The sequence below is a fragment of the Papaver somniferum genome, chromosome 8 (genome assembly GCF_003573695.1).
Source record: "Papaver somniferum cultivar HN1 chromosome 8, ASM357369v1, whole genome shotgun sequence".
Lineage (NCBI taxonomy): Eukaryota > Viridiplantae > Streptophyta > Magnoliopsida > Ranunculales > Papaveraceae > Papaver > Papaver somniferum.
In genome coordinates, this window is record NC_039365.1 from 31,957,579 (window position 1) to 31,984,207 (window position 26,629).

The 26,629-nt window shown below is 38.7% G+C and overlaps 3 protein-coding genes and 2 non-coding genes across 7 annotated transcripts; 2 read left to right on the forward strand and 3 right to left on the reverse strand.

Moving 5' to 3' along the window:
* Positions 1-6,242: 6,242 nt before the first annotated feature.
* Positions 6,243-9,548, forward strand: LOC113304814 (methylsterol monooxygenase 1-1-like). Its single transcript, XM_026553950.1, has 5 exons — positions 6,243-6,864; positions 6,994-7,316; positions 8,303-8,450; positions 8,602-8,634; positions 9,190-9,548. Exons 1-5 carry the CDS (start codon positions 6,535-6,537, stop codon positions 9,241-9,243), a joined length of 888 nt encoding a protein of 295 aa, XP_026409735.1. The 5' UTR covers positions 6,243-6,534; the 3' UTR covers positions 9,244-9,548.
* A 6,148-nt stretch (positions 9,549-15,696) lies between these two features.
* On the reverse strand, positions 15,697-15,780 carry TRNAL-CAA. Its single transcript has one exon. It is a non-coding gene; the product is annotated as a tRNA-Leu (tRNA).
* A 65-nt stretch (positions 15,781-15,845) lies between these two features.
* On the forward strand, positions 15,846-21,335 carry LOC113306673 (methylsterol monooxygenase 1-1-like). Of its 2 annotated transcripts, XM_026555577.1 has the most exons (6): positions 15,846-15,957; positions 18,672-18,825; positions 18,951-19,273; positions 20,267-20,414; positions 20,494-20,526; positions 21,042-21,335. In XM_026555577.1, exons 2-6 carry the CDS (start codon positions 18,757-18,759, stop codon positions 21,210-21,212), a joined length of 744 nt encoding a protein of 247 aa, XP_026411362.1. In that variant the 5' UTR covers positions 15,846-15,957; positions 18,672-18,756; the 3' UTR covers positions 21,213-21,335. The 2 variants fall into 2 exon arrangements, with proteins under 2 accessions (XP_026411362.1, XP_026411363.1); XM_026555578.1 differs by lacking the exon at positions 15,846-15,957 and having other exon boundaries at positions 18,004-18,830; positions 18,949-19,273.
* Positions 21,336-21,842: 507 nt separating this feature from the next.
* TRNAL-CAA lies at positions 21,843-21,926 on the reverse strand. Its single transcript has one exon. It is a non-coding gene; the product is annotated as a tRNA-Leu (tRNA).
* Positions 21,927-22,115: 189 nt separating this feature from the next.
* Positions 22,116-25,845, reverse strand: LOC113301392 (probable dolichyl pyrophosphate Man9GlcNAc2 alpha-1,3-glucosyltransferase). Of its 2 annotated transcripts, none has more exons than XM_026550178.1 (6): positions 25,231-25,845; positions 24,942-25,125; positions 24,755-24,805; positions 24,453-24,614; positions 23,026-23,278; positions 22,116-22,931 (listed from the first exon to the last, which is right to left on the reverse strand). In XM_026550178.1, exons 1-6 carry the CDS (start codon positions 25,617-25,619, stop codon positions 22,486-22,488), a joined length of 1,485 nt encoding a protein of 494 aa, XP_026405963.1. In that variant the 5' UTR covers positions 25,620-25,845; the 3' UTR covers positions 22,116-22,485. The 2 variants fall into 2 exon arrangements, with proteins under 2 accessions (XP_026405963.1, XP_026405962.1); XM_026550177.1 differs by having other exon boundaries at positions 24,755-24,862; positions 25,231-25,843.
* Positions 25,846-26,629: the final 784 nt, after the last annotated feature.

Genomic DNA, 26,629 nt, shown 5'->3' on the forward strand with positions numbered 1-26,629 from the left:
CATCTTCTCTGCTCCATGGCCGATGCCAACAGTCTGCGTCCTTCCAGTGCCATCGTCTCCGCTCCTATCCATCGAAAGAAGCGTCATTCATCTTTCCATAGCTGGCGGCGCCATTGACCTAGTCATCCAAATCAGCCATCCACCTTTCTGTGGCCGACCAGTGCCCGTCCCGCGGACCAAGTCGCGGTGCCACCTCTGCCAATCAGTATCCAAAGTTGCAGCGCTGATGCCAACACCCTATGGCCAAGCCGAATTTATGCAAAGCCGCCTATGCGAGGATCACATATTCTCCATGCCTCCTGACAAAGCGGCGCGAAAAATGTCCCTTCAGGAGTTACACCTCCGATCACCAGAGCCAGAGCCGCTGCCGCCACCCCCAACGTTTCTTCAAGTGTGACAGCTCCAACTGTCACCAGAGCCGCTACTACTCCACCATCGGGACGAGAGACTGGAGGAAACAGAAGAAGCCGACCTCCTCTTACCACTATTGATTTAATGGAAAGACAAAAGGTTCTCGTAAGGCTCAGACAGACATGGCTACAACTCAGAAATGGATACCTATTTTCCTCAAGACACTAACGGAGCGGCCACCACAAGAGTCACGTCAACCCCAGATGGAGCTGACAAGGAATACTTTTAACATCCGGCGCGGGCGCTTCATCAGGACGTGCGTTTATAGGTGGAGAGGCTTGCGTTGCTCTTGAACGCCCAGTAGAAGGAAATCATCAACCCAATTTCATCACACGTGAAGATCAGGAACGACTTCTCCAAAATCAAGGCAAAGGAAATCAGCAACCCTCCTGAGTTCACAGAGACCCTCTTCCCGTCAGAAGCTGCATGATTTCTGGGGACTTCGCCCACAAAATCGTGCAGTCTATGATGAAACATTTATGTGAGATTCTATATTTCTCCAAGGCGCAGCATCACGACATATTTTCATCCCTCAACCGCGCTGCATCAGGAAAGCAGCTGTTTCCAGCCAGGGAAGCCGTTTCCAAACCCCAATTTCTCCTGGAAAGCAAGATTGATAGATGGAACCGAGGACTCCTAACCACTGTTCACTTGAAGGATGTTGGGTTTGACAACACGCTGATTGACGCGGCCTCCGACTTCAACATTGTAACCATCAAGGATCTGGGAGTTGCAAGGAAAAATCGAACATAAGAAGCGTATTCTTTCCCGTGAGAGAAAAACACGACTTGTCGACCAACACTATTTATGTTGTCTTCCCATATGCCATATCGTGTCAAGTCTTTTTTCGAATTCAAGTGTTAATAACGCCCTCACTGGAGTTTTCTCCAGGAGCCACTTTGTTGTCTCTCTCCAGGAGCCGCTTCAACGTTCTCCAACAGCGGCTCCGCTTCAACGTTCTCTCCAGCAGCCGAAGCTTCAGCGTTTTGCTCCATAAGCTTCAACGTCCTCTCCAAGAATCGAAGCCGCTTCAACGCCTCCTTCCTTCCAAGGTTCGTGCCAGTAGCCACCACACTCGTCCCTGTCAAGGATCGTGATTGCATCCAACCAAGGTTCATAGTCGTGGCCACCTTTTGTTTCATCCCATCAAAGACCTGGGGACTTTTGTCCGTCTTTCGACCCGTCATCATCCTAATGTAATCACTAACGCCTGATGCTGCTCACTCATGGGGGCCTAAAATACCCAAAGCCCAATCATGCGTGAAGGACATGCCTGGCGGATACAGAGCTAAGTAACTATCCTTAAACTAAATGTTTTATATCTATTAGGCATATTCAATAAATTTTAAATATCTTAATGTTGAGACGTGAAAATTCCTCAACACCACTATTGTGTTGTCAGGTATATTGCCTCAGCATGCTTTTCTCTTAGTGTTGAGACGTGCAAATTCCTCAACACTTACCACTGTGTTTCCGGGCATCAACACATCCTTTTCTCTTGGTGTTGAGACGTGCAAATTCCTCAACACTCACCATTGTGTTGCCGGGCATCAACACATCCTTATCTCTTAGTGTTGAGACGTGCAAATTCCTCAACATTCACCACTGTGTTGCCATGCATCAACACATCCTTTTCTTTTAGTGTTGAGACGCGCAAATTCCTCAATACTCACCACTGTGTTTTCGGGCATCAACACATCCTTATCTCTTAGTGTTGAAACGTGAAAATTTCTCAACACTCACCACTGTGTTGTCGGGAATCAACATATCCTTTTCTCTTAGTGTTGAAACGTGCAAATTTTTCAACATTCACCACTGTGTTGCCTGGCATCAACACATCCTTTTCTCTTAGTGTTGAGATGTGAAAATTCCTCAACACTCACCACTGTTTTGCCGAGCATCAACACATCATTTCTCTTAGTGTTGAGATGTGCAAATTCCTCAACACTCACTATTGTGTTGCTAGGAAAACTGCCTCAACACATTTTTCCTCTTAGTGTTGAGACGTTCAAATTCCTCAACACTCACTACTATGTTGTCATGCATACTGCCTCAATAAATTATAGTGTTGACAACTCTACCACCTCAACACTCATCTTTGTATTCAAGGATCACTGCACAAACAATAAATGGCACCAGTACTCCATGGCCAAGACAGAAGTGCGCCAGCACAAAGATTGCAGACTGCTCATGTCTCTGGCCAAAGGTCAATCGAATTTTTCTGGTAATCTTCTCATGTCTTTCCCTTTCGATTCTTTATCCTTTTCTGTCACCATCTCATGATTACCCCGCAACAATGCCACTGTTACGTGTTAAGCAGGGTACTTAATGTTGATGGTGGTTTTTTTAGTTCAGGGCTAAATCTGTAAAACCCTACATTTAATGTACAGTCACTCTGCAAAGAAACAGAGCCACGGAAAGTGATCAGTGTTCAACCTCTTCACTAGCGCATTTATCGGGCAACAAAGAGAGGTGTGGCCATGCCATAGGTTAGTCGGCGCCACTTGCAAGTGGCCACACTCATGCTGCTAAACCGACCCCCTTTCCATTGACCAATCAGGTCGCTCTAAACTCACCACAGTGCTGAAAAGGAGGAAACCACGCCAGATGGTCGCAAAGCCAATTGGCTTCCCAAAACCCGCGCCAAACGCGCATGCCAGACGCACATGACAAACATGCCAGCATGCCAAACTCTCCAAACGCGCATGACATGCGCACATGCCAATCGACATGCTAAACATGTCAAGCAGCATGCCAAACTCTCCAAACGCGCATGCCAGGCGCACATGCCAATCGACATGCCAAACATGCCAAGCAGCATGCCAAACTTTCCAAACGCGCATGCCAGGCGCACATGCCAATCGGCATGCCTAACTTTCCAAACGCGCATGCCATGCGCACATGCCAAACGGCATGCCTAGATTTTCAAACGCGCATGCCAGGCGTACATGCCAAACGACATGTCAAACTTGCCAAAACGTGCATGCCAGGTGCACATGCCAAACGGCATGCCATATATGCTAATTAGGGTTTCAACATGCTAAACCCTAATTTAGACAAAGTTGTCAGGCGTCGACAGAAGGTAGCCATAATCAATGGCTATCCTTCATCATGAGATGCAATCTCATCCATCCAAGTTCACCGCCGAGTTGGCAGACTTGTGGCAAGTTTCAGGCGACCAGCCAGGATGAGTCTACTAGCACCACATGCTATTTTCCTTCGGCAAGCTCCTTGATTTTAACTTTCCACACGTATCAAAGTGCTACATGTTTTTCACGAAAACACTCGAGACATCAAAACATGTCACAAATTGGGGGATACTCATCAGGGTATTAGTCTGGCGGTTTACAGCGTGCGGCGTGCAATACGCCCGTTACAAGAAAGTGTCTTAAAGCGAGGCGGTTAGTAATGGAAAGAAGTAATGGTGAAACTTATCCTTCATTATGGAAATATCAATTCCAGGCGTTAGCTGTTACTCTTTTCTTCCACCACTCAACTGTTTCCACTTCCTACGAGACCAGGGTACGTTTTGTTGCGACTTGTATAAATGGGTCTCACCTATTTCCACCAAAAAACAAGTTTTGGTCGGAGGAACAATACAACATCCAGAAATCATTTGATAGCTTTTCATTCAGCTAGCCAGTTTAACTTTCTGATACAAGTCCCAATACACCCACACTTCCGGAATCAATTGTTCTGGCCTCAACACTTTCTTCGCTTCCCTCCATAAGACCAACCCTTCTCCTTCACTTTGTGACCGAAGCAATCCTGGAACGGCGATTTCTTGGTTTAGGCCAGGATTGTACAGATTGATCTCTCGAATCAAAAGTACTCCCGTGCAGTACATTGTTTAGGGTTTAGACTAGTTTCTCTTCCACACACATGAAATTACCAAAATCAGCAGAAACGGTTTTCACCCATAAACACATACATATCAATATGTAATGTGGGATCATACACTATTTCATTAAGTATATATCAATATGTACTTTTGGATCAAACATATCAATGTGCATTGTATGGATCATACACTTTTTCATACAATACATATCAATTTAGGTTTTGATGATTAGCTATAATCTACCGGTAATATCATCATGTGATTCGTATTTATTTATTTATTTATTTCTGGTGATGTTGATGGAAGAAGGGAGAAGAAAAGCGTAACAGTAAAAGAAAAAATAAATACAGTGTTTTTGTTCATACGTTTAGTTAGGGGGTGGCTAGGTCATTTCCATGTCTTAAACTTTTTCTTGATTCCCCCGTTAAATGGTTTTTTCCAATGGACCCTAGATTAATTATTAAATGGATCTGTGTACCAATAAACAAATTTTTCCTTTATGATTTCTCTTTCATGTATCTTCTTTTTCCTTTATTTTTTCTTTTTTATTTAATATAATTTAAATATTACTCCTTTAAGAAAATCTTTCTCTTTTAAGAAAAAAAAGAATTAACTTATATATGAAACACTTCAGTACCAACCAATTTAAATTATATCACCCACATCGCAATATCTTATATATCATCAAGAATCGAAACGAAAACGATATTGGATACGTCAAATTGTGCCGCACAACTACCATCCAAGGCCTTGACGGTCGTCTTCACAGGACTCGATAAAAAACAGGTTCTAAAAAATCAACCTGGTATGCATGATCTAGTAAATATGACACTTATCATACATGATCTTAAAAAAGTTACAAACTACCATCTGATATTCTTTTGGAACTTTCCTTCTTTTAATTCTCCTTTTCCCCTCTCTAACCTTAGAGCAAACCCAAACCACCACCCCCTTCCTACTCATATCCAGCTTTATTGGAATCGGGTCTGAGTAGGTTTCTCTCAATTTATTGCTTTCAAGTAGGTTAGTAGAATTAGGTTTTAGTTTTATCGTTTTTCTTTAATGTTTTGTTGTTGTTTCGGCTTTCTCCTTCACTTTCCTAGATGTTATATGCGTTCTTGTAACATTTCTTCTTGGTCTTTATGGTCTTCTTGATGTTGGGTATGTTATGTTAAAGAGCTTCTTTGAATCACACCGGCAAAAATTGAATTTTTTTTCAACAAAAGAGATCTAATAATTATGTTGGTTTTAGAAGTTGTCAAGATTAATATGAGCATCACACTCTCTTCTTTTGAGAGTCATCTCTTTCTTAAGAAGAATATCTACCAAATTATGAGATTTTATTCCAAACACCATCCTCTTTCCGATTTAATCAGATCTCTATATATATTTGAATTTTTTTTTCGATATTCCAACACTCTTTTCAAAGGAATACTTGAATGTAGTTTTTATCACTTGTAATCTCGTTCTTGATGTTCTTAACCATAATATAATCGATTTGAAGCTATGAATTAAAATGAAGAAACTTTTATCAAATTTTTCCTTTCTCTCGGAATAAATTCCAGATAGTAATCATTGTCAACATAGCACCACTAAACTACGAAATGCTTTATATCACGAGATTAAATCTCAAGATTTATAATAAGTCTCGATACACATCTAAAATTAACTTTTCGATTTCTATAAGTCAAAAAACAAAAAATTAGTTTGAATATAAAGTTTTAGAACGACTTTTAGAAACAGAACAATCAACTTTTTATGAAGTAAAATATATTTGCTTCTAACATCTGTTTTTGGTATCCAAACGCGCTAAAAGCAAAGTTTCCACTTCCCGAGCATATCCCAACATTAATAGATGAGATAGCCCAGCTAAAGTCGGATATCCAAATCGTTGCAGCACTGTACAAACTAACACTCCGTAGTATAGAATCAGATATAGTCACACTCTTTAAGAGCATCTATGGAGAGGGCGACAAAACCAAACAACAGGTTTGAAGTACATGGGATGCGATTTCCCTTCCTTCCTTCCTCGAGCAACCAGCATGACAGCCTGTTTTTAAGGTGAAGAAGACCATAAGATTTCCCATTCATCCATTACCACTCATCTCTCGCTCTTTTCTCAAACCCATTATTCATTCCTTCTCAAATATAAAACCCCCAGAATCTAAATTTCCTTTTTCCTTTCCCCAATCTCGATCTTCATTTCCCATTAATAGGGTTTTGATTTGATTGAAGATCGAGATTAAGCAGCAGCCGCAGTAGTGGTGGTGGTGGTGGTGAGAATGTTGCCGTATCAGACACTGCAGGAGGCAGAATTAGAATTAGGAAGAGAATTAAGTTATGCAGAGAAATTATGGTTTGATTATTCAAGGGATAAATCAGATTATTATCTGTACTGTCATACTATTCTCTTCTTGTTTGTTATTTTCTCAATAGTTCCATTGCCAGTAGTATTTATGGAGATCAAGAAAGCACATACCATTCTTAAATATAAGATTCAACCTAAAGTTAAGATCTCTACTCAAGGGATTTTTAAATGTTATAAAGATGTTATGATCACATTCTGTCTTGTTGTGGGTCCTCTTCAGCTTGTTTCTTACCCCAGTGTTCAGGTATAATCAATTTCTTCATTGTGATTTGATTTGATTTTGATTGAATATTGATTGACATTTGGTTAAAGTTGTGTTTTTGGATGAAATTTGGTGTCTTTTGGCTGAAATTTGATGGGATTGTGTACACAGATGGTTGGGATTAGGACAGGATTGCCATTGCCATCAGGTTGGGAAATGGTTATGCAATTATTGGTGTATTTCCTAGTTGAGGATTATACGAATTATTGGATCCATAGATGGTTGCATTGTAAATGGGGTTATGACAAAATTCATAGTGTTCATCATGAATATGCGGCGCCGATTGGATTTGCAGCACCTTACGCACATTGGGCTGAGGTTTTGATTTTAGGGATTCCGTCGTTTCTTGGACCTGCTATGGTTCCTGGTCATATGATCACTTTCTGGTCTTGGATTATTTTGCGACAGATGGAGGCGATTGAGACGCATAGTGGGTATGTATTCGTTATTTTCTTTTCATAAAGATCAAATTTTTACCACAGAACTGCACAATTAATTAACATTTTCATTTTCTTAGTCTGGTTGTTGTTTAAGTGAGATCTCTTTCAAGTTATTTTATATTCATTATATCAGGGTTTAGTGTAGTTTTTGTATTTTGGTAATTTGGTTTGTAGTTGTTGATGTACAGGTGGTTTGGTGGAATTTTGTGCTGGTTTGGTGGTCTTGGTGTTTTAGAATATCAGTATTGACAGCATAATCTGGTTGTAGTTATTGTGCTAGCATAAGCTCAGTTTTGGAGAAAATTTGCATGGAGTGTGGGCTAAGATTACTTAATTTGATTATGGTTTGCTTTTTGACACTAACAGAGAGGCAAAAGTGTTGGTGAATTCTTGCATTTTCAAGGGTCAATGCTAACCACACTCGAATTTTGTTCCAGAACAATTTGAGGCACGAAATCTCATATTTTTCCTTGATACCATCTGCGGAGCCAATATAACTATTTTGACTGGAATAGTTACAGATTTCTGTTATCTTTGGCACTGGTGTTGTGTGCTCGAGTGCTCATATATAAATAGAATCACATCTAGAGAACTGTGGGTTTTGTGCTCATAACATAGTATACCTTGACATGTTAGCTGTGAAGTGTTCGCATTATATGCTTAGTTTTTTTTTTGTAAGGCATCAAATGATAATCTACTCTGAATCTACTCATTGCGCTATGGTATGGTTTCAGCTTCACTGTTTCATTAGCTCCCCATGAGTTTATGGGACCATATTATAAACCATTTGTTTGATTCATTGAAGACACTGTTTTGCTTTTTGTTTTTGTTGGTTTCCTTCCTTTCAAATTTTATATAATCTTGTAGTTCGCGTCTTTTCTATGAGTAACAGTTCTTCTTCTTCCTTTTCTTTGTTTACTTTCATTTTCCTCTATAAGTGATATTTCCGAAGATCTTGAAAGAATGCACTGTATATGCAGGTATGACTTCCCTTGGACCCCAACAAAATACATTCCATTCTATGGTGGTGCTGAATACCATGATTACCATCATTATGTCGGTGGACAAAGTCAGAGCAACTTCGCATCAGTGTTCACTTATTGTGATTACATTTATGGAACTGATAAGGTTGGTCCGCCAGATTTTTTATTTGATTTACTGTGCCATAAGGCTGGCTGGTGATGGATTTTTTTCTTCCTTTTTTTTTTTTTTTGAAATGCGTACTTTGGAAGGAATTATTCATGCATCTTTACTAATGCTTGCTTGATATATTAACCAGGGATACCGGTATCAGAAACATTATCTTGAAAAGGTAAACCCTCAACCTCCGATTTGTTTCTCGTTTAGATTTACTGTTTTGGAGTACATAAACATGGAAATTTGCCTCGGTATTTTGTATAAGTCGAGGAGTTCAAGAAGTTGCCTTCCTCAGTGTTGCTACCTCTTTTGTTGTCCAAAAGTGGGTGAACAAATGTAAAATGTTCTGATTATGTGGGTACTTCCTTCGTTTTCCTTGAAAAGCACAATTCAGAACAATGGTCAAAATGGATATCGCCACCCAACAAATGGGTGAACAAAATGGATCGAAAGTTCAGACATTAGGTTTATTGTTAATACAATGTGTAGTATCAAACCTCACCATTCATCCAGCTCACTTATTGCATTGAAATGGATGATGGAACTTACCTTTTCCTGAATCCAGAGTGCTCATAGACTGGCTTAATCCCAAATGGTAAAGAAAATTGGACACTCTTTATATTAACAATAACCTCGAAATCTGATCTTTAGTTCTCTGTGTTTTTGTTATTACATATTATGCTGTGCCTCCCGCTGTTTTTTCTAATCATTCTGCGCCATCCATGATTAGTTGAGAGAAGCAGGGAGCGGCGACGTAGATGGGATCAACAGCAAGTCTGAGTAGGTTTGTCAAGTCCTTGAAGATGCATTTGCATTTACTTGGAAATTAGATGTAGCCGAATTTGGACTTAAAGATCGTGGAAACTGCCTGACAACTTTATCACCATGCTAGCAAGTCATCTACTTTGTAAAGCTTTTTAAGATATGTTAATCCTTGCTATTGTTTGTATGTTGTAGCTGGAGTCCTTAAAAAATTAATGTAACACTCACCATCCTAATCAATTTTCCCATTCTGTTTTTATTTTAGTCTCCTTGAGAGGTTGCTTGCTTGGGTTCAATCTTGTTAGTGCAATGAGAAGCTGATTATGATATCGGTAAATACTATGCTGTGGTATGTACTGTACTCGGTACAATTTGGTGATCAAGAGATAATGAAAATGAATCTGAGTTCCTAATGAACACAGCCTCTGCTACTAAACTTGCTATATTTCTTATTAATGAAGATAAGATGGAGGTTCTTACACATTGATGAGAAGAGAAATCACTATCTGATCGGCTAACAACTGACCAATAACTAAACAGTTATAAGAGCACCCACTCTCTTAATACAGGCAGACACATAACTTAATACACCCAATAAGACTATGACATTGCCCACCTCCGGAAATTATCCTTGTCCTCAAGGATAAAGTTGCGATAGTGAGACTTGATGTTAGCCATGTCTTCCCAAGTAGCATCTTCTAGAGGTGAATTAGTCCATTGGATGAGCACCTGTTTCACTGGCCTCTTGCCAACAAGAAGGGTCCTGTGTTGTAGAACTTTAACAGGTACCATGATAACTTCATCTGCATGATCAACAATAGGCAAGGTAGGAGAGGGGATGTGCTTCTTACCAATGTGTTGCTTCAGTTGTGACACATGAAAGACATGGTGAATCCTAGCCTGATCTGGAAGCTGTAATTTGTATGCCACTTGTCCAATTTTTTGTAAAATAGGAAAAGGTCCATAGAACTTTGCAGACCACTTGAAATTCTTTCTCAGTGAAACAGAAGCCTGTCCGTGAGGTTGGAGTTTCAGATATACTAAGTCACCCACTGCAAAGTGTCTGTCTTTCCTTGTCTTATCAGCAAAGAATTTCATCATTTCTTGAGCTTTGTGCAGAGATTCCTTAAGAACGTCAATCATTTCTTCTCTATCTTTGAGATATGTCTCCACAACAGCTACAAAAGTTGTGACAGCAGATGGGAAGGCCATGTGTGAAGGAAGATAGCCATATAAAGCTTGAAAGGGAGACATTTTTAAACTAGTATGATAACTAGTGTTGTACCACCACTCAGCAAGAGATAACCATTGACACCACATACTAGGTTTGTTGCCAGTTATGCACCTTAAGTAAGTCTCCAAACAAGAATTAACTCTCTCTGATTGGCCATCAGTCTGAGGATGGTAAGCAGTGCTGAGATTCAAGCTAGTACCCAAAGCCTTAAATATGTCTTGCCAGAAATGACTAGTAAAGATTTTATCTCTATCAGACACAATTGAAGAAGCTAGGCCATGTAGTTTGAATACCTGATCCAAGAATTCCTTTGCCACAGAAGCAGCTGTATAAGGGTGTTGCAATGAAGTGGCTGTACTTTGTGAGTCTGTCAACAACCACCACTATAACACTCTTCATGTCACTTATAGGTAAGCCTTCAATGAAATCCATGGTGATGTGCTTCCATGCATGCTCGGGTACTTGAAGGGGTTGCAGTAAACCAGATAGGAAGGAGCATTCACCCTTATTTCTTTGCCGGATGTCACATTCAAATACAAACAATATTATCTCCTTCTTCATGTTAGGCCAAAATAAATGGGACTTGACCCTAACATAAGTGGCATGTATGCCAGAATGGCCTCCAACAACAGAGGTGTGTACAATATTTAAGATTGTGGCTCTGACCCCATTGCTAGCTCCCACATATACCTTAGATTTGTATCTCAGTATCTCATCTTTGTAAGAGTAATGTGGAACAGAGTTAGCAAATACAAGCAATTGAGTAATGAGTTGTTGCACCTTGTCATCACCAACATAGCTTTGAAGAATGTCCTGCATCCAATTTGGTTGAGACATAGACAGTGCAAATCTATTTGCAGATGCAATTGGTCTTCTAGTCTAGGCATCAACAACTACATTTTCTTTACCCTTTTTGTATTTAATATCATAGTCAAAAACCCAACAATTTCATTAACCACTTTTGCTGTAAAACTGTGGTGATTCTTTGTTCTAAGAAGTATTTGAGACTGTTATGATTAGTTTGTATAATGAATTTTCCCCCTTGTAAATAATGTCTCCATTTGTGAACAACCTTAACTATAGCGAAAAATTCTTTTTCATATGTGGATAAGGCTCTAGCTCTAGGCCTTAAGGGTGAGCTGAAAAAAGAAATTGGTTTAGCTTCTTAAGTTAAGACAACACCAAGACAAGTATCACTTGCATCACTTTCTACAGTGAATTGCTTGGAAAAATCCGGCAATGCAAGAACTGGGGTTGTGGGCATGGCTAGCTTGAGTTGCTCAAATGCAGAAGTGGAAGCTGCATTCCAATTGAAAGAATTCTTTCTTAAAATATCAGTTAGAGGTTAGCAGATTGCACCATAGTTCTTCACAAATATCCTATAATACCCTGTTAAAACCAGAAATCCTCTCAATTCCTTTATTGAAGTTGGAAGTGGCCAGCTTTGCATGGATGCAATCTTGTTGGGATCAGCACAAACTCCTTCAGGAGTGATAATGTGGCCTAAGTATTCCAACTGTGACTGGCCAAAACAACATTTGGAAAGCTTATCATATAGTTGGTGCTGTCTGAGTAAAGAAAATACTAATCTCAAATGCTTAATGTGCTCAGACATGGAAGAACTGTAAACCAAAATATCATCAAAAAAGACCAGAACAAACTTCCTTAAGTAAGGTGCAAAGACTTCATTCATAAGGGCTTGAAATGTTGCTGGTGCATTGGTAAGGCCAAATGGCATGACTTTGAACTCATAATGCCCATGATGAGTCCTAAATGCAGTCTTGTAGATATCCAGAGGGTTCAATAAAATTTGATGATATCCTGCTCTTAAATCCAACTTAGAAAGAACCATGAATCCTTGCAGCTCATCCGACAACTCATCCACAATTGGAATAGGAAACTTGTCATTAATAGTGATGTTGTTGAGTCTTCTATAATCAACACAAAATCTACATGTATTATCTTTCTTTTTTACAAGAATAATTGGAGAAGCAAATGGGTTGTGGATGTGTTGGATGATCCTAGAAGAGAGCATTTCTTTCACCAGTTGCTCCACAACTCCTGTTTGAATGTCTGGGCACCTATATGGCCTCTGGTTTGGAGGTTGGGAATCTGGTTTTAATGGGATTGAGTGGTCCAAGGTTCTGTGAGGAGGTAATGAAGTTGGATCAACAAAAATATCAGCATATTCAAATAGAAGAGGCAATAATGGTGTAAGGACTGGAGGGGGTATATGAGTAGTTGTAACTGAAAATAGATGACCAATGAGGCCATAAGTTGTTTTCTCTATAAACTTCTTAACAGCTGAACCACTCATCATAAGTAGTGAAGGTGAAGTTGTTGTGCCTTTTAATGTAATATACTGACCATTATGAAGAAAAAAAAACACTGAGTTTAGAAAAATTAAACACAACATCACCTAGCTTCTTAAGCCAATCAGCACCTAGCACCATGTCACAGCCTCCAAGTGGAAGTAACCTCAAATCCTCAGTGAATTGATAACCCTGCGTACTCCAAGGAAGTTGAGAACAAATACCAGTATTTACTGTTTTCTCCCTATTGGCAACTGTAACTAACATATGAGCAGTTTGCTCTACTTTGCATTTGATCTTAGCAACTAGAGAACAATCTAATAAACTAGTTGTGCTACCAGTATCGATAAGAATGGAGATAGATTGTCTCTTAAGAAGACCAGTAATTCTTATAGTATCACCTGTGACAGTACCAGTGAGAGCATGAAGAGAAATCTCCATGTTAGATTCAAGTGGTGATTCCACAGCTTCTTCAAAAACCTCTTCCTCAGCCTTTGTGTCTTGTGTATCAGAACTCTCAGTCTGCACCATAAACAACTGATGTCTACCCTTGCACTTATGGCCCATTGAATAAACTTCATCACAATTATAACAAAGACCTTTATCTTTGCGAATGCGCATATGCTCCTGTGTTAGTTTCTTAATAATTGGATTGGCTGATGTAGGTTCAAAAGTGGTGGATGAATAAGCTTTTGGTGTTGTAGGAGCTGACTTTGAAGTAGTGTATGATGTTGAAAGTGGTTTAGGAGGAAAGGTGGTGGTAGAGAAAGCTCTAGAGTTAGTAAAAGAGCTAGAGTTGGTTCTAATGGTTTTAGCAGAGGTAGAATGACACTTCTGTTCCTCCATTCTAGCTAAATAAAAAGCTTGTGCAAGTGATTTTGGGTAAAACATAGCTACAGAATTGCACAACTCCTCCTTCAACCCCCTAATGAAGCTCATGACAAAATAATGCTCACTTAAAGATGGATTGTTAGCAAGCATCAGAGCTTTAAGAGCTTCAAATTCCTCAAAATACTCTTTTATAGAGTTAAGTTGTACCAATTTATTAAAACTACCAATAAAAATTTCTTCAACAGGGTTTTCAAATCGAACACAAATACCATGAGAAAATTCAAACCAGTTTATCCGATTTCTACCAACCTGAAAATTGAGAAACCATTTATCAGCCTTTCCATCAAGATAGATAGCTTCTATATCCACTCCGCGAGTCTCAACGATGTTATGAAGATAAAAATAATGTTCACATTTCTGGATCCAACCACGAGGATTATCACCACCAAAACGGGGAAAATCAAGCTTGGTTACTCGATTTAAGTGATGTTGAATACCTCCTGGAAGAATGGAACCAAAGATTGGAGGATTTTCTAGTTTAACACCATGATGTTGTCTACCAGAATCATCCTGCTGAGCTAATCTCGATGTAGAAGGTAATCTGGCTAATATTTCATCAAACCGTTTGTTAATCAGCACATGGTTCGAATCAGTTTGCTGTTGCTGCAGAAGAAGCTTGTCTTCAATGGCAGTAAAACGATCATCAGAGCTCAGTTGATTTCGGTGACCCAGTTCTAATACATCCTTCACTGTCTTTGGATCGGAAGCACCCATCGGAAAAAATTTGAAGCGGCTCTGATGCCAAATGTACTGTACTCAGTACAATTTGGTGATTAAGAGTAAATGAAAATGAATCTGAGTCCCTAATGAACACAACCTATGCTACTAAACTTGCTATATTTCTCATTAATGAAGATAAGATGGAGGTTCTTAGGATAACCCCTATGGGCTAGATTGAACTGCTAGATTGGCCAAAAAGTGTTGCAAATCAAAAAAAAATGTGGGAAAAAAGTTAACACTAATTTTGGCTACTTCTCTCTCCTAGCAGTTGCTTGCAGTCCAACTATCAGCGAGATTGAAACGCTGAACTATTCAGCGCTCAAAAAGTGGTCCCAACGCTGAACAATTCAGCGTTTTACGAATATTCCAGGGCATAACGCTGAACTATTGAGCGCTTTTCTGGGCGACAGAGAATTACCTACGCTGAACTAGTAGTGTGTCTCAGTGTACAACATCATCTTGAAAACAGGACAAAAGAAAAAGATGGAGGCAACCGAGACAACTCATAGACGTGGCTATCTACCTTCAAATTTTTCCCTTCATAAATTATTTTTTTAATCAGTCGGCTCTCTTTTCCACGACAACCAGCATTCTCTCTCTGCTGCTACATACTCCAATGCCATTAACGAGAAGTAATAAAATAAAGAAGAAACCCAAAAGTAGTCTTCTCTTCACTTGTTTTTATTATCTTATTCTTGCTTCTTCACGGATTTCTGGGCGACTTTTTGTAGTTTTGTAGTTCACCTGGGCGCTGTATTATTCAGCGTTTCGCTGCTAGATTCGCCATCCCATAAAACTTAGGAGGTTGTCTTATCTGACATGGATGACCAATCTAGCTGCTAGTTATCTAGCCTATATGGATTAGCCTTACACATTTATGAGAAAAGACCTAACAAAAACAACGATCAGATAGTGTACACTATCTGATCGGCTAACAACTGACCAATAACTAAACATGGAGTGCCAGTGCGTTTTTGCAAAATATGCAATGTTATGTAATAAAAGTTTTAAAAAAATGTCAGACTTTTTGTAGTTTTGTAGTTCACCTGGGCGCTGTATTATTCAGCGTTTCGCTGCTAGATTCGCCATCCCATAAAACTTAGGAGGTTGTCTTATCTGACATGGATGACCAATCTAGCTGCTAGTTATCTAGCCTATATGGATTAGCCTTACACATTTATGAGAAAAGACCTAACAAAAACAACGATCAGATAGTGTACACTATCTGATCGGCTAACAACTGACCAATAACTAAACATGGAGTGCCAGTGCGTTTTTGCAAAATATGCAATGTTATGTAATAAAAGTTTTAAAAAAATGTCAGATATGGGAATTGAACCCACGCCCTCTCTCGAAGACCAGAACTTGAGTGTGGCGCCTTAGACCACTCGGCCAACCTGACTTGTTTGTGTTTTTGACGCCATAAAATTATCAGACTGGAAGTCTGGAACCAACACTAAAACCTCATGAAACTCGATCGAAAGTTCAAAACAATAGAGGATAACTGGATGGAAATGGACGGGGACATGAAGACGGACAAGATGTCACTTCGTCGGAGCTCAATCATGCTGCTAGCCAGGTACTCATCAAATCTAAAACTCTTTTTTCAGTTCCACTCTATCTTAGTTATTATCTGCTTAATTTCTCTGGCCTTTCAATTTGTGTTAATTATTATTCGATTACTCAATTCTGCAATTCCGAATCTCGGGTTTCAAGTATATCTGAATCTTTGTGTGAATTTGTGTGTTGACATCAGTTCTGTCTTGCATCTAAATTTTAATATCATGAGAGTCTTATCTTGGAATTTCCAAGGATTTGGGAATCCTAATACTAGAACCTCTCTGAGGAATCTAATTAGGTCTAAAAACCCTGGCATAGTTTTCTTGTGTGAGACAAAAAAAACGGTATTCCAAAAATGAAACAATATCTAAAGAGCTTTAATGAAACAATATCTAAAGAGCTTTAACTATGCTTTCTATTGGTGTCATGCCTCTGGGGGAGACTGTCAGGTGGCACTGCCCTCTTATGGAAGAGTGGGCTTTCAACTAGATATTGTTCATAATACAGATAAGATGATAAATGCAATAATTTCCTATGTAGCAATTGTCAGCAGTAGACATGCTATCATAGTAAAGTTAGTTAGCAATTGCCGTATACTTTTCATCAGATATTGCTGGTTGTTTAAGCAAAATGATATATTTTTTTTAGCTATTGTTGAAATCCATGCCCCTCTCCTTAGTGATTTAGTATGCTCCACTTCTATTTCAGCAGTTTCCATTCCCCCTCCTTTTTGGTGTGGCTTTGCAGAATCACAACTAATTTTCCTGCCAAAATCAACACACAATTCATTCACAACTTTAATGTCAAGTTGCTCCAGTTAGAGTTTCTGAATTTTCCCTACGCCATCTGTGGGCAAGTGCATAGTTAGCTTACAAATTTTAATGCAAGACTGCATAAAAAAACTTTGCGTGGAATGTAAAACTCTACGTAACCACGAGGGCCTTGACGGCTGTGTTCATGGGACTCGATAAAAACAGGATCCAAGAAATTTACCTAGTATGCATCTAGGTCTAGTAACCACGACACGTGCTATAGATATGCTTAAAGAAGTTAGTTTACGTACCAACTCTCCATAATATAAAATCACACACATAGTCACACTCCTGAAAGAGTGTATATGAGAGAGAGCACAAAAGCCAGAACAGGTTTAAAGTACATGGGATGTGACTTCCCTTCTCCTCTCCAGCATGACAGTCTGTTTTTATGGGGAAAAAGACCATAAGATTCTCCATTCATCCATTACCCGTATCTATTGAGTCATTGCTGGTCTTGGGGATTCACTTGGTTTTGCATTTTGGTGTAGGGTTTAGCATTTGAGTACCCAATGCTCTTATAGTGAATGCAATAAGCAAGTTTCCATGGAAATTTATTTAACCCTCACCGTGAACTTCTCTTTATCAGTTTGATAAAAGAGTTCAGCTGGAAAGACTCTAGAAAGGACATTAAAGTCTTCATTGCTGTTAGAGTATCAGTCATTATTGATGTACCTATAAGCCTTGATCCTTGCAAATCCAGTAGCATTCCAAAGATGATGTATTGGCACATCTCTAAGTTTCACTGTAATGGTTTTTTTCTCCGGACCCTACGTTAACTACTAGGTGGATTTTTCTACCAACAAGCAAATCTCCATCTTTTGCTTTTTCTTTCATGCATCTTTTTTTTTTTCGTTTTTTTTCTCTTTTCCTTGATATAACTTTAATATTTCTCCTTTAAGAATATCTTTCTATTTTAAGAAAAAGAAGAATTAACTTAAATAATGAAACACTTTAGTATCAGCTTGTGACTTGTATCACCGACATCGCCATATCTTATCCATCATTCAGAATGGATACGATAACGATACTGGGTGCGTCAAACTATGTCACACAACTACCAACCTGGGCCTCGATCTTCACGGGACTCGATAAAAACAGGTTCCAAGAAATCAACTCGGTGCGCAGGATCTAGTAAACACGGCACCTGATAAACATGATCTTAAAGATGTTAGTCTACAAACTACCATGAGATATTATTTCGGGATACATCCGGGGGAGAATTGATTTCAACATGGCACCACTAAACTATTGAAATCCCAGGATTTATACCGACATAGGCAAAGTAAGGGACCCACTTCCCCTATACATATCCCAACAATAGAAGAGATAGCCAAACTACCATCCGATACCCTCGCGAGAAATCGTTGCACCACTATACAAACTAACACTCCGTAGGATATAATCACATATAGTCACACTCTTTGTGCATCTGTAGAGAGCGACAAAACCAACAACAGGTTTGAAGTACATGGGATGAAATTTCCCTTCCTTCATCCAGCAACCAGCATGACAGCCTGTTTTTAATGGGAAGAGAGGACCATTAGATTTTCCATTCATCCATTTCCACTCATCTATCGCTCTTTTCTCAAACCCATTATTCATTCCTTCTCACTATAAAACCCCCAGAACCACAATTTCCTCTTCCCATTCCCTAATCTCAATCTTCATTTCCCCTGATAGGGTTTTGATTTTATTGAAGATCGAGATTAAGCAGCCGCAGTAGTGGTGCTGGTAAGAATGTTGCCGTATCAGACACTGCAAGAAGCAGAATTAGAATTAGAATTAGAATTAGGAAGAGAATTAAGTTATGCAGAGAAATTATGGTTGGATTATTCAGCTAATAAATCAGATTTTTATCTTTACTGTCATACCATTCTCGTCTTGTTTGTTATTTTCTCATTAGTTCCATTGCCTGTAGTATTTATGGAGATCAAGAAAGCACATACCATTCTTAAATATAAGATTCAACCTAAAGTTAAGATCTCTGCTCAAGGGATTTTTAAATGTTGGAAAGATGTTATGATCACAATCTGTCTTGTTGTGGGTCCTCTTCAGCTTGTTTCAGTGTTCAGGTATAATCAATTTCTTTACTGTGATTTGATTTGATTTTGATTGAATACCACAATTGGTTAAAGTTGTGTTTTTTGAATGAAATTTGGTGTCTTTTGGCTGAAATTTGATGGGTTTGTGTACACAGATGGTTGGGATTAGGACAGGATTGCCATTACCATCAGGCTGGGAAATGGTTATGCAATTATTGGTGTATTTCCTAGTGGAGGATTATACGAATTATTGGCTCCATAGATGGTTGCATTGTAAATGGGGTTATGACAAAATTCATAGTGTTCATCATGAATATGAGGCGCCAATTGGATTTGCAGCACCTTATGCACATTGGGCTGAGATTTTGATTTTAGGGATTCCGACGTTTCTTGGTCCTGCTATGGTTCCTGGTCATATGATCACTTTCTGGTCTTGGATTATTTTGCGTCAGATGGAGGCGATTGAGACACATAGTGGGTATGTATTCGTTATATTATTCTCATAAAGATCAAACTTTTATCTCAAGCAGCACAATTCACATTGTCATATTCTTAGTCTGGTTGCTGTTCAAGTGAGATCTAGTTCGAGTAGTTTATATTCCCCGTGTCAGGGTTTTCTTGATTTATTATGTAAAAAACATCTTAGTTCTAACAGTTATAGCAAAAGAGAAGAAAATGATTAGTGTAGTTTTTTGTATTTTCGTAATTTAGCTTGTAGTTGTTGTTGTACAGGTGGTTTGGTGGAATATTTTGCTGGTTTGGTGGTCTTGATGTTTTAGAATATCAGTATTGACAGCACAATATGGTTGTATTTATTGTGCTAGTGTAAGCTCCTTTGTGGAGAAAATTTGCATGGAGTGTCTGGTAACGTTACTTAATTTGATTATAGTTTGCTTTTTGACACTAACAGAGAGGCAAAAGTGTTGGTGAATTCTTGCATTTTTAACGGTCAATGCTAACCACACTCGAATTCTGTTCCAGAGCAATTTGAGGCATGAAATATTATATTTTTCTTTGATACCATCTGCGGAGCCAATATAACTATTTTGACTGGAGTAGTAACATATTTCTGGTATCTTTGGCACTGGTGTTGTGTGCTTGAGTGCTCATATATAAATAGAATCACATCTAGAGAACTGTGGGTTTTGTATCGTCAGCATACAAGTTCACAAACATAACATCTGTACCTTGACATGTTAGCTGTGAAGTGTTCGCATAATACACTTAGTTTTATTTATTAAGCATCAAAATGATAGTCTCAACTCTGAATCTACTTGTTATTTGCTTCTTTTTTTTCGGGTGATCTGGTTCTCTGGTACAAGCCTGTAGAATTTTCGTGGGATTAAACCAAGATTTCCACTAATGTGAAAATTGCATTTTATAATTGCGCTATGGTATGGTTTCAAATTCGCTGTTTCATTAGGTCCCCATGAGTTTATGGGACCATATTATTAACCTTGTACGAATGCAGGTATGACTTTCCTTGGACCCCAACAAAGTACATTCCATTCTATGGTGGATCTGAATACCATGATTACCATCATTATGTCGGTGGACAAAGTCAGAGCAACTTCGCATCAGTATTCACTTATTGCGATTACATTTATGGAACTGATAAGGTTGGTGTGCCATAAGGCTGGTGATAGATTTTTTTTCTTTTTTTCTTTTTACTAATGCTTGCTTGATATATTTAACCAGGGATACCGATATCAGAAACATTATCTTGAAAAGGTAAACCCTCAACCTCCCATTTGTTTCTCGTTTAGATTTACTGTTTCGGACTTCATGAACATGGAAGTTTGCTTCGGCATTTGTATAAGTTGAGGAGTTCAAGAAGATGCCTTCATTGGTGTTGCTACCTCTTTTGTTCTCCAGATGTGGGTGAGCAAAGATAAGATGTTACACAATTTAGAACAATGGTCAAAATGGACATCGTCACCCAACAAATGGGTGAACAAAATGGGCCTTAGGTTCAGACTTTAAGTCTATTGTTAATACAATGTGTTAGTATCAAACCTCGAAATCCGTCTAGCTCACTTACTCCATTAAAATGGACGATGGAACTTACCTTTGCCTGAATCCAGACTGGCCTGATCCCAAATGGTAAAGAAAATTGGACTCGTGAAATCTGATCTTAGTTTATTTCATGGACTTCTTCAGTTCTCTGTGTTTCGGTTTCTGTTACTATCACTTAGTATGTTGTTCCCCGGGTGTTTTTCTAACTGTTTTGCGCCATCCTTGATTAGCTGAAAGAAGCAGGGAGCAGCAACATAAGTCCGAGTAGGTTTATCAAGTCCTTGAAGATGCATTTGCATTTACTTGGAAATTTAGATGCAGCCGAATTTGGACTTAAAAATTGTGGAGACTGCCTCAAGTCACAACTTTATCAGCATGCTAGCGAGCCATTTACTTTGTAAAGCTTTTAAAGATGTTAATTCTTGCTGTTGTTTGTATGTTGTAGCTGGAAAAATTAGTGTCACTCTCACCATCTTAATCAAAATTCGAATTCTGTGTTATCTTTATTGCTAGCTTGGGTTCAATATTGTTAGTGCAATGTGAAGCTGATAAATATTATGGTATCAATGAATGCTATGCAAATGCAATGTTAGTCTAATGACTCAGTATTGTTATTTCGTAAAAACAATGCCCATCTGCAGTGCAATGTGGATCACCATCTGCAGTGCGGACAAAACAAAAAGGAATTTGTGGATTCTTTCTTCCGTATAATGCAAATATGCAATGCTAAATCTTGTGCATTAAGGTAGCTGAAGTCCATGTATAGGATGCATCTCATGTAAAATAAATATACAGTTTTTGCGATCAAACGAGCACATGCTTGATGGTTTGATTGTCAACAAAAACGTAAGAATCAGGAATACAGAGGACATGGTCAAGACATGCTTATGGTGGAGGGGATGCTGATGAATGATTAAATGCTGAAATACCCAACCTTTCAATACTGGTTCCCAAGTGTAGTAGTGGAACAAAAGTGAGAGAACTTCTGACCCCTCGTGGATAATAAGAGGGGAAAGAAAGAAAAAAAGGTGTGTCAGATGTGGGATTTGAACCCACGCCCTCTCTCGAAGACCAGAACTTGAGTCTGGCGCCTTAGACCACTCGGCCAACCTGACTTGTTGGTAGGATTCCTAAATGTGGGAATTTTACTGTCTTTAACCAGACCTGGAAGGCTTGTAAACCATAACAGACCGACTATGGACAGCGTTTAAATCAGTTGTGAAGCAAATAATTTGTTACTTGTAAGCGGCTTAGGACAATAACAAACAGATTTGAAAAATCATATGGAACTAATAAATTGAGAAATGGTTGAACTTAGAACTTTGAACCTTGGAGGTAAAAAGAAATCCGGTGAATAAAACTTACAATTGTCCGATTGTAAGGTGAAATAACCTTACTGTAAAATTAACCAATCCTGTGGTGAAAAAAATGTACAGTTGAAGTCACCAAATACTGCAAGGAAATGCTGATTTATGATTTTAACCTGCAAGCCAATTCAATCCCACGTGGGAATATGACAGCAACATTTCTAGCAAATCAGCATCCTTCCATTCCATCCTTGACAAAAACTGGACTGGCATAATCCAGGTAGCCACAAGGGCCTGGTGAACTACCTTGTTGACCACGTGAAGACATCAGCTTCTAGCTACTGCAATGGTAAATTTGATCACATGATTATTGGACTTTCTTTTCTTTCTCCATCCATATAGAGGACTCCAACATCCACTGTTTTAAGTTAGAGTAAACAGCAATGGTAACAAACTGAGAACAGCTAAGAAGCATGATAACAGCTTCAAAGAGGAAAGGGTACTTCTGCGGCGGCCGCAATGTTACATATACAATATGAAGAAAGAAAGAGCACAGAAGAACCAGAATCATCGCCAATTTTTTCAATCCAGTGGGAGAACTTTCGCGTTTCTTAGTTGGTCTAATGCCGGGGACGTAGTAAATAAGAACAAAAAGAATGAGTAAAGCCACATAAGGTAAGATCAGACGGTCTCGGCAAAGAAGAGGGAACATTGAGAGCAATGCGAAGTAGGTCAACCATCTGAATAAAAGGGGTTCCTCTAAAGCCAAAAGGGTTGCAGGTAAAAGAGGCAACAATATAGACTTCTCGTGAACTGCTAAGAATAACACAAGCAATTGTAAGAAGAGTTGTCATATCAAAGAAACAAAAAGAAAAAAAAGGAAAGAAAACAGGAACAGAAAACATACCTTGAAATGAGAAAAGATAGAATGATAATGAACTATTTAGTAATGCATAGAGAAAACCCAGATCACTTGGAGCTTTTATTTGTTGAACCATAGAAGGCAGAACACCTAACAAAGTTGCACCGAGGCTGAAAAGTCTGAGAGAAGGAGTTGGGAACAACCTTTTCCATTTTATAAGGACTGAAGTTGTGCACCAAAAGTTAGCGACATAATCCTCGTATATCCCTCGTTCAAAAGGAGCTAGACGCGACAACACCTGTACAATGACCACAAAGTTTGTTATCGGTGAGGATTTTGAGAGAAATGAAAAGATTACCACTAGATAATCACCACCAATAACCTATCAACTGGGCGTAGTTCAAATACAGAGGATACCTAGGACCATATCGTCTCATGTCTACCTGTGCCAATCAATTATTAACCGAGTAATCAGGAGAACTTCAATTATTTTTTTGAGAAGCAGGTAGGCAGAGTTAAATCAGAACATTTACAGCTGAAAGAGAATGGAAATGGAAGAAAGAGCAAGGGAAACATCATACATGGTATAATGTAACAGAGATTGAGATAAGCTCTAGATTCTCTCTCCCGTTAGTGCGTTGTGCATTTAACAGAAACCCACCTATTTAGATAGTTTTGAGCTTCACCGTGGTGATATTTCCCTAAAAGATAAACCCTACACTCATCTATATTCTCCATGGTAATCATGTTATCCAGCACCACCATAAAATAGAATGTATTTTGTAAGGGTCCAAGGTAAGTCATACCTGCATTTACAGTGCATTGTTGTAAACTCATGCGGAACTAAGGAAACAATTAAGCTGGAATCAATCATGGCGCGATTATTATAAAACTAGATTTTCACATATCAAAAACTCTACACGGTTGTATCAGAGAACCAGATTACCAAAAGAAGTCGATAACGATTAGATTCACAGCTCACATATTACATCTTGCTGCTTAATTAATGAAACTAAGTGTATCACGCGAACACTTCACAGCTTACATTTCAAGGTACCGGAGTTGTTCTTGTGACTTTGTATATATTGACTATACAAACCCTACAAATTGCTAGATGTTTAGTGATTCCATTTATAAATGAGCACTCGAGCAGACATACTAGCACAAAAATAGCTGATTCTCTAATCACTCAAGTCAAATTAGTAGCATTAACTCCACCTGATATCACTGTAAAATGTGCATGATGCAATTGAGATTTGTGCCTTAAATTGCTAGGTAAGTGTATATAGCTGTGAAATCTAATAACTTGTGACATTGTGACAATCTTCCATAATAATTTAAACAAGCATGAGGTCATGTTCCCCCTCAAGTATGCTGAGGTGCAGAATTCCCAGGTTGAGAAGTATTCCTAGCTGCAAATACTAACAGAGGAATTTATAGCATCACTTACTCCACATTAAATTGGTTCTTACCTCTTTAACTGCGTCTACTGAGTATAAATAGGGCCACCAAATAAGAATAAAAGTTCCCACGACTACCAAGCCTAGTTGTAAAACCCGCAAAAGTGGATTCCGATGCCGGAGACATTTCCCAAAAAGATGGCTGAAAAATGCAGGAGCGAAGTAGGCAGTCATCTGCACAGAACAAGAGATATTTCATTTGTATGTAACTTTGGCTTCTCCCGAGTGAATGTGTAGCAAACTAAGAAAACAAAAATCACTTCGGAAATTTGAGGAAAATGTAATTCTAGATAGTACAGTTTCAGACAGCAAACCTGTTTATGATTCAGAGCGAGACTAAACAAGACGCAAGCTACCAACTCATTCTTCGATAAGATGGCAGCAACAGCTCCAATTGTCAGACCCAGGCTGATGCAGTTGTACTAAAAAAAACATAAATAATATTGGCTCTTCTCATAAAAACAAAAATTATGAATAGAAGCTAAGATTACAAGCATCCACCTGAAAATGTCCATGATCAATTAGAATAAGGCATGGTCCGAGTAAAATCAATGCAAGGTGCCATGCCATGTGTTGTTGCTTGTTCTTCCCGCCATTATCATAATAAACAATTACAAAGTAAATCGCTGCCGCAAAGAAGATAAGCACATCTGAAGACAAAACTGTCCATCTCATAAGAAGCTTTCTGCATGAAAAATTGTGATTGAACTGTTTTATTTTTCCCTTTCAACAATTATAATTCATAAAGACGGTACAATAGAAATTGAAGTTCATAGTAACAAGAACATACCCTTTTGGGGATTCATGGCCTCTAGAAGTGAACAGCGCGACAGAATCAGGATGAAAGTAGTGAAGAAATAACGCATGAGCATAACTCTGATATGCAGTGAGAGGAGGATAATCAAGTCCCCAATAAGTGAGATCGTTTACTGTGCTATTCTGATACCATTTTTTAGCAGGAATGTTGAGAGTAATCTCCATCCAATGCCTTTGTGCTTCATAATCCCCAAATTTAGGTGCATCTCCAGCGCCAGAATATGAATTCAGGGATACAATTACTCGTACCAGCAATGCAAAAACAGTAATGCACCCGAAAGTTAAACGCGTGCTCCCATTAAGCAACCAACATCCATCACCATTAGAACCTTCTGTTGATTTCTTACTCTTCTTCTTCTCCATCGTCTAAACCCTAAATCCCTAAATTAAGCAAAACGATATCACGGTAAAATTAACTCTCAAATTACTTCTTGATTTCCTGATTACAATGATTTACTTCTCTCCCGGTTTAGTTAAAAACTCATTTGAACAAAGATACTGATGTGATCTAGTCTAACAGGTGTTCTTTCTGGAAAGTAAAATCTGTTGAAATCTGTTTTCTGTTTGAAAGGAAGTATCGTACAAGCTAAGGATGGTATGCAACCTAAGTGTCAGCACTAAGCCACTAATTCAGGCCCATATCTAAACTGCGCTTGCACGGTGGGGGCCAACAAAAAGACACCCAATATTTTACAATTATATTTAATTATGGCCATTAGGTCATTAGATTTTGAAACCTTGTATATACTGGCTGAGTGGCTGGATTAGGGTATTCCTAGATTAATTGGGGTGTACCCAATTTTAAGTGGACTCGTTCGAAGGGTTAAGGGGTATTTAAATGGACAAAATTACAAAAATGCTCTTATGCATTATAATTAAAACTAAACCTATTTTCTCCTCTTCTTTTTCTTTACCATGCCAACCAAATTGGTCCCCATCTTCATTAAAAAAGATTGAAAACTTGTCGGTTAATTCGTCGAAATCGTTGATTCGAAAATTCCATCGTCGATTAATCTCTTGAAAAATGCAAAATTCGAAGCGTTTCGAAAACACTTCTAGAAGACCTAGTACTGAAGACTCTGGATTTGGAAAAGTCATTCGATACAAACGAAATACAAAAACGGTTGACGAAGAAGAAATCACTGAAACTGATGAAATCGAAGAAATGACGCGATTGAGAAAGTAAGTGTCTACTTAAACTCACTCCACTATTTCAATTTTATGTTTTCATGTCAAATTAGGTCAGAAAATTAGAATTTGTGAATCTGCAGTTGCGACGCCGGCAGGGTTTCCGATGCACGACCTTGCCGGCTTTTCATATTTAGGAGTAGTCATTATCTTCTTAGGTTGAATAAGTGCCATTTACAGGGTCG

What these genes read in the sequence shown, in the direction of transcription:
- LOC113304814 (XM_026553950.1), top strand. Translation starts at nt 6,535, where the DNA reads ATGTTGCCGTATCAGACACTGCAGGAGGCAGAATTAGAATTAGGAAGA. An exon ending in TTTCTTACCCCAGTGTTCAG is followed by an intron (nt 6,865 to 6,993) that starts GTATAATCAATT and finishes TTGTGTACACAG; the next exon opens with ATGGTTGGGATTAGGACAGG. An exon ending in ACATTTATGGAACTGATAAG is followed by an intron (nt 8,451 to 8,601) that starts GTTGGTCCGCCA and finishes TATATTAACCAG; the next exon opens with GGATACCGGTATCAGAAACA.
- LOC113306673 (XM_026555578.1), top strand. Translation starts at nt 18,491, where the DNA reads ATGTTGCCGTATCAGACACTGCAAGAAGCAGAATTAGAATTAGAATTA. An exon ending in GCGATTGAGACACATAGTGG is followed by an intron (nt 19,274 to 20,266) that starts GTATGTATTCGT and finishes GTACGAATGCAG; the next exon opens with GTATGACTTTCCTTGGACCC. An exon ending in ACATTTATGGAACTGATAAG is followed by an intron (nt 20,415 to 20,493) that starts GTTGGTGTGCCA and finishes ATATTTAACCAG; the next exon opens with GGATACCGATATCAGAAACA.
- LOC113301392 (XM_026550177.1), bottom strand. Translation starts at nt 25,619, where the DNA reads ATGGAGAAGAAGAAGAGTAAGAAATCAACAGAAGGTTCTAATGGTGAT. An exon ending in TTGATCATGGACATTTTCAG is followed by an intron (nt 24,863 to 24,941) that starts GTGGATGCTTGT and finishes TGTTTTTTTTAG; the next exon opens with TACAACTGCATCAGCCTGGG. An exon ending in CTATCTTTTCTCATTTCAAG is followed by an intron (nt 22,932 to 23,025) that starts GTATGTTTTCTG and finishes TATTCTTAGCAG; the next exon opens with TTCACGAGAAGTCTATATTG.